Below are 6000 nucleotides of genomic sequence, written 5' to 3'. Positions count from 1 at the left end.
GCAAGAACACACATGATATTTAATCCTTAAATTCTAAATTTCTTTCAGCCTTCTCTCATACTGTGTCAACACCAAGTCCTTCTGTATTGCAAATACCTGACAATGCATTTTCCTTACACATAACAGCATACAACTAATTCACTCCATTGGGAAATAAACCACAACCTGGTCATCACCTGAACTATTTAGGTTACCCTTTACTTCTCACAATACACAGTTACAAAATACTGAACCAATGTCTCAGAAATCTTTTATCCTCCTCCTCTTTCATGTATATGACTTGTTAAAGCTGTGATCTTGACGGAAATTAAAATTCTGATCTGACAGCAGTGGGGGTGGGGGGGTGGGGTGAATGGTGTGTACGTATGTTTCTTTGTACTCTAAAGAAAAATGAGCTATTATGTTCTAGTTTTTCCATCCAGAATTTACCAGAATTGCACTAATATCAGAGGACAAGGGGGTGGGTGGTTGGGGGAGGGGGAGAGAGAGAGAGAGAGAGAGAGAGAGAGAGAGAGAGAGAGAGAGAGATCTCAACAATACAATGGCTGGCAACAGCAGTGACTGATAAGTAACATAGAGGGCAGTTAACAAGTTAGAGATATGGAAATGATAGAATTAAATTGAAACAGATTCTTTTACTTATTGATAAATGCTGGCAGCATATTTGTAAATTTTCTGTGTCTTGACAGTACAGTATACCCATTCTAATACCAAATTGCATTATTATTTCTTACCCATTGCTTCTAAATAAATGTGGAAAGTTATTAGAATACATTTCTGTAAATAGCATTTTTGTGAAAATGCAATAACAGTAAATAAAATAAATGGTGGCAGCCCACAAGTGAATTATGGCACAAAATTGCAATATGCGCATGTAATATTTATTGTATCTTATTCCAGAGTAAATATTATGGCCCTTTTTACATAAAATAATAGCCTTATAAATACAATTATTGTACATATTTGGCATTTTCCACATGTGTGGTCAGACTTTAAATACAACAATATGACTAGAATTGAAGTTTGTATGACTCTTTAAAATATTTTAGTTATGATAGACAAATATAGTAAATGTGAAAGAAGCTGAGAAATTGGCATGTTGTAGAAACTTCCCTTTCTTAGTAAAGACAGACTACTGCAGACAACTGCCAGAAACAAATGTTAACAAACATAGTTTCTAAAACTTACATTTTTCATTGCAGACACATAAAAAAGCAAGACTGAGCGGAAACAAATGGTGGTTGCAGTAAGGCTCTGCAACGAATACTCATTACTGAGCTTCCAGAAATCTAAACTTCTTTTTCCAGCATAAATGGAAGAAGAAACTCTTAGTTCTTTATCTTAAATCTTTTTAATCATAACACACAACTTTCATTCCTTTCAGGTAAGTATTGTTTTTTTTCTTAAAACGTATTCATTACAGAGTCTTAACCACAAACTTGTACTATATAAAATGTGCCCTTCAGGACAAAAGTAAGATGTAACTTCACACATAATGTTTGTAATGGCACAGACTGTGATGTTTGTACAATTCAGTATGATACGTCTCAACATATTTATAACAGCATTTAAAGTTTCTATACATAATCAAATATCACAGTACATATTTTAGTTAATAATAAAAAATGGTACATAATAACAAGAATAAATAAAATACTTGTTCTTCTAAAAATATAAATCTGATTAAATATTTAATGTTTTGTCAAAGATAAGACAATGAAATGTAAGAAAAATAATGGATACTTACAAAGGCCAACACACATTTAAAATTCTCTACTGTCCTTTTTTGAACACAGTGAATTAGCTGTTAAAAAAACATTTTTTTGCTGTAAAATATTGCATAACATAATTTAATCATAAAAATAAATTCATGAGTGTTTGCTTTCACCCATTTCACTTCTTATTTTTAAAAGCATGCAACAAATCTTTATATATTGTACAACACTTTATACTTGAACTTCAGTAGCACAATCTACTGCAATAGACAAAATGACATTTAATCATGTTACTCTGATATGTTGACAGCACCTCTTGTACTTAGGCCCCCATAATTAATGAGATACTTAGTACCATTACATTTGTAGTAGATTTTATAGGTGCATAACATTGCAGGTCCCCTTTAATATACATAATATGGAATTCAGTAGTGGCTTATATATATCACTTAACTTCTTGTTGCTGTCTTTATAAATGTGTTGAATAATACTGAAAAATAGTAAACAAGAAGATGGGAATGTACAGTTTCTCTAATAAAAACAATATTCTCACTGTAATAACAAAGGGTACATACCTGAAATCTTTCCGTAAACAAGAGATAAACACTTCCTTCCATAACTAAAATCATACTTGAAAGTGTTTCACCAATAAAACTGGTTATAAAAAATACTTTGTGGATAATGTATAAATTGAGATTATTTAGCTGCTTTTTTTCCTGGTGCAGGAGAGTATGAATTTATAAGTGAAATGCCTCTCCAAACTTCCAAATATTTGATTGTGATGTGCATCTGGGCAATAGAAGAAGTGAATCTTTTTTTGTGTAGTTAAAATGACTGGTTAAAAGTTTTCAAATAACCGCAGGGCCACATACTACATCTTATTGTCCTTCCAGCTCTAAGTACGATGAGGACACGACTGCCCAGGAAGATGGTTTCTTGTGCATTCAACAACAGGTGCATGTGTCGAGTCCCACATGCCAGGTCCACACAGCTGACAAAGGCCAGCGACCGTGCATGGAATTCGCTGCATCTCCCTAAACTGATACAGCAGACCTCTTGCCTGAACAAATAACATAAAAAAATATTTTTATAATGGGATTCAGACAGTATGCAAGTCAAAACTATATGTCTACTCTGATTATACACCCATGAGCAACAGTATTAGTGATTCCTTGTTAGTAGCATGTGGCACCCATATCCACCACAATGAAGGCAGCAGCAGATCGTGGCTTGGGACATATGAGATAACATGTGAATTGGGAAGCCATACTGATGCGCAACCCTTCAACTGCTGCCAGAGTAAGGGTCCAAATGTGTTCACTGTGTAGCCCAACAGCGTGAAGGCGTAGTGTGTTGCCTTCCTGAAGGCACAGGACAATGTTATTATCATCACCATCACTATCACTACCACTACCACTACCACTACCACCACCACCATCATTTAAAGTTTTCCAGCCATGGGCCAGGTCTGTCTGGAACACAAGCCCCTTCATGGTCATCTGTCTTCCCAGCATCCCTCAGTCTCGACCTCAATGCTTCTCTATCTTTCGTATGCAGTCCTTCACTCCTTCCAGCAATCTGTCTCTTGGTCTTCTTCCCAGTCTTTTTCCCTTCCCTTTCATCTCGTGTCTCTTTCTGCACATCCTCTTTGCCCCCAATTTGCTTAACACGTCTATACCAACTAAATGTAGAAACAGAAATACAACTTCAGACAGCCAGGATATCTATTGTCCAGCATTTATTGTGATAACCTGTCTCAGCAAACTATGTTGCTCTCATTAGATCTCCTCTTCTATGATATGATATAATATTCATTTGATCAAGATTCAGTGGAATGAACTGCAGTGGTATGATAAGGGTTATGTAGTTTGCTGAAACTGGTCCTCACAATAAATGCTGTACAATAGCGATCATGGCTGTTTGAAGTTGTACTTCTGCCTCTAAATTAATCTAGATTGCCTCGTAACTTGGAAATTCAGTCGTATATGCTATACCATCTAAGACTTGATTCCTTTATCCTATCCTGTAATGTTCCATCCTCCTCTAATTCCCTGTTCATCTCATTCCTCAATCTTTCCATCTTTGTCACTCCAGTACTATTTCTTGAGAATTTCATTTCTCTAGTTGATATTTGGCTTGGCTTCCCTCTTTTTCTTTCTTTACCCAGATCATCTAGGCACACATCAGGAGTGGGACATAGTATGGCAAATGCATATCCTTGTTACTGTTTTGAGGGACATCCTACTTCCATATCAGGCTTTTAACACTCTTCCTGAATGCTTTTGCTTGTATCCCATGGCCATTTACTTCTCTGTCATTTCTTCCATTCTCCTGTATTAAGCTTCTCAGGTACTTTTGAAACTCCCCACATTTCTCAGTTGTCTCCCATCAACTGTTATTTCATTTGTGACATTTTCCTTATCCTTGGATGTGATCATCGTTTCAAACTTATGCTAAGTTTCATCCCATACTGCTGGACTATTTGTTGTCATATGTCCAACTGTTCTTGTACTTTCTCTTCCTTGGATGTGATCATCATTTCACACTTATGCTAAGTTTCATCCCATACTGCTGGACTATTTGTTGTCATATGTCCAACTGTTCTTGAACTACCTCCTCCTTGTTTTCCCAAATCATTACATCACATCTGCAAACACCACTGCTTTCATCTTTCCTTTACCAATTATTCGTGCCACTCTGGTCATTAACTCATCCATCACCAAGATGATCTCTCTCCTGTCACTTTGATACAGCTCACACTCCCTTAGTAAATTTCTCCTATCCTCCATATAGCTTTCTTTCTTACTCGTCTGCTTTCCAGGGACTTCTGTACTTTGTTTCTACATTCTACATACACTATCAAATGCTTTTTCTATGCCCAGGAAGGCCATTTGTAAATATATTCCATATTCATAGTGGTATTCCTAGATCTATTGCGGAGCCTCCTGCTCTGAAACAGCATTGATATTGTCATCCTTGTCTCTATTTTGTGTTTCCAAAATTTTCTCAAAGGTCTTCACACAAAGGGTCATAAATGTGATTCCTCAATAGTTTTCAAACTCCTTTTCTATTACTTTTCTTGTAGACTGGGATAATTATTTCCTTCTTCCAGTCTTCTGAGATCTGGTCTCTCCCCCCCCCCCCCCCCCCATTCAACACTCAATACAACAACTGTGTCACCACTTCTCCAGCTGCTCTCAGCATCTCTATAGTCACCTCATCCAAACCTGGCTGGCACCTTCCTTCCTCTTATCTTTCTTAATGCATCTTTGACTTTCCTCCATGTTAAGCCATTTTTTCTTTGCAGTTCCTCTTCTTCGTCCTCCTCTTCCAAATATCTTTGGGTTTGGGAGTTCTTGAGAATACTCCCTCCATCTAATCTTGAATACTTCTTGTTTTCTACCTCTTGGCTACTTTAATTCCCAATTTGAACAACATGTCATTTGACTCTGCCTCTCACTTTTATCCATCCCATACAGAATCTTTTATAACCTTTCACTCTCCTGCACCATTCTAGTCCCACCCATTGTTCCACATTCTTCTTTCCTCTGTCACTACTATTTTACCTTCTTTCTCGCTGCACTTACAACGTTGGCTCATTTACACTCCTGGAAATTGAAATAAGAACACCGTGAATTCATTGTCCCAGGAAGGGGAAACTTTATTGACACATTCCTGGGGCCAGATACATCACATGATCACACTGACAGAACCACAGGCACATAGACACAGGCAACAGAGCATGCACAATGTCGGCACTAGTACAGTGTATATCCACCTTTCGCAGCAATGCAGGCTGCTATTCTCCCATGGAGACGATCGTAGAGATGCTGGATGTAGTCCTGTGGAACGGCTTGCCATGCCATTTCCACCTGGCGCCTCAGTTGGACCAGCGTTCGTGCTGGACGTGCAGACCGCGTGAGACGACGCTTCATCCAGTCCCAAACATGCTCAATGGGGGACAGATCCGGAGATCTTGCTGGCCAGGGTAGTTGACTTACACCTTCTAGAGCACGTTGGGTGGCACGGGATACATGCGGACGTGCATTGTCCTGTTGGAACAGCAAGTTCCCTTGCCGGTCTAGGAATGGTAGAACGATGGGTTCGATGACGGTTTGGATGTACCGTGCACTATTCAGTGTCCCCTCGACGATCACCAGAGGTGTACGGCCAGTGTAGGAGATCACTCCCCACACCATGATGCCGGGTGTTGGCCCTGTGTGCTTCGGTCGTATGCCGTCCTGATTGTGGCGCTCACCTGCACGGCGCCAAACACGCATACGAC

The 6000-nt window shown here is 38.6% G+C and overlaps 1 protein-coding gene across 1 annotated transcript in view; it reads right to left on the bottom strand.

Moving 5' to 3' along the window:
- Positions 1–1097: 1097 nt before the first annotated feature.
- Positions 1098–6000, bottom strand: part of LOC126335053 (TBC1 domain family member 16) — a 103810-nt gene continuing 98907 nt past the window's right edge. The window contains exon 12 of the mRNA XM_049997931.1: positions 1098–2775. Coding sequence (XP_049853888.1) covers positions 2611–2775 — 165 coding nt within the window. The 3' untranslated portion in view covers positions 1098–2610. The remainder of the gene's footprint in view (positions 2776–6000) is intronic.

This window comes from Schistocerca gregaria, chromosome 2 (genome assembly GCF_023897955.1).
Source record: "Schistocerca gregaria isolate iqSchGreg1 chromosome 2, iqSchGreg1.2, whole genome shotgun sequence".
In the NCBI taxonomy this organism is placed as follows: domain Eukaryota; kingdom Metazoa; phylum Arthropoda; class Insecta; order Orthoptera; family Acrididae; genus Schistocerca; species Schistocerca gregaria.
This window is presented reverse-complemented; position numbering and strand designations above follow the sequence as displayed.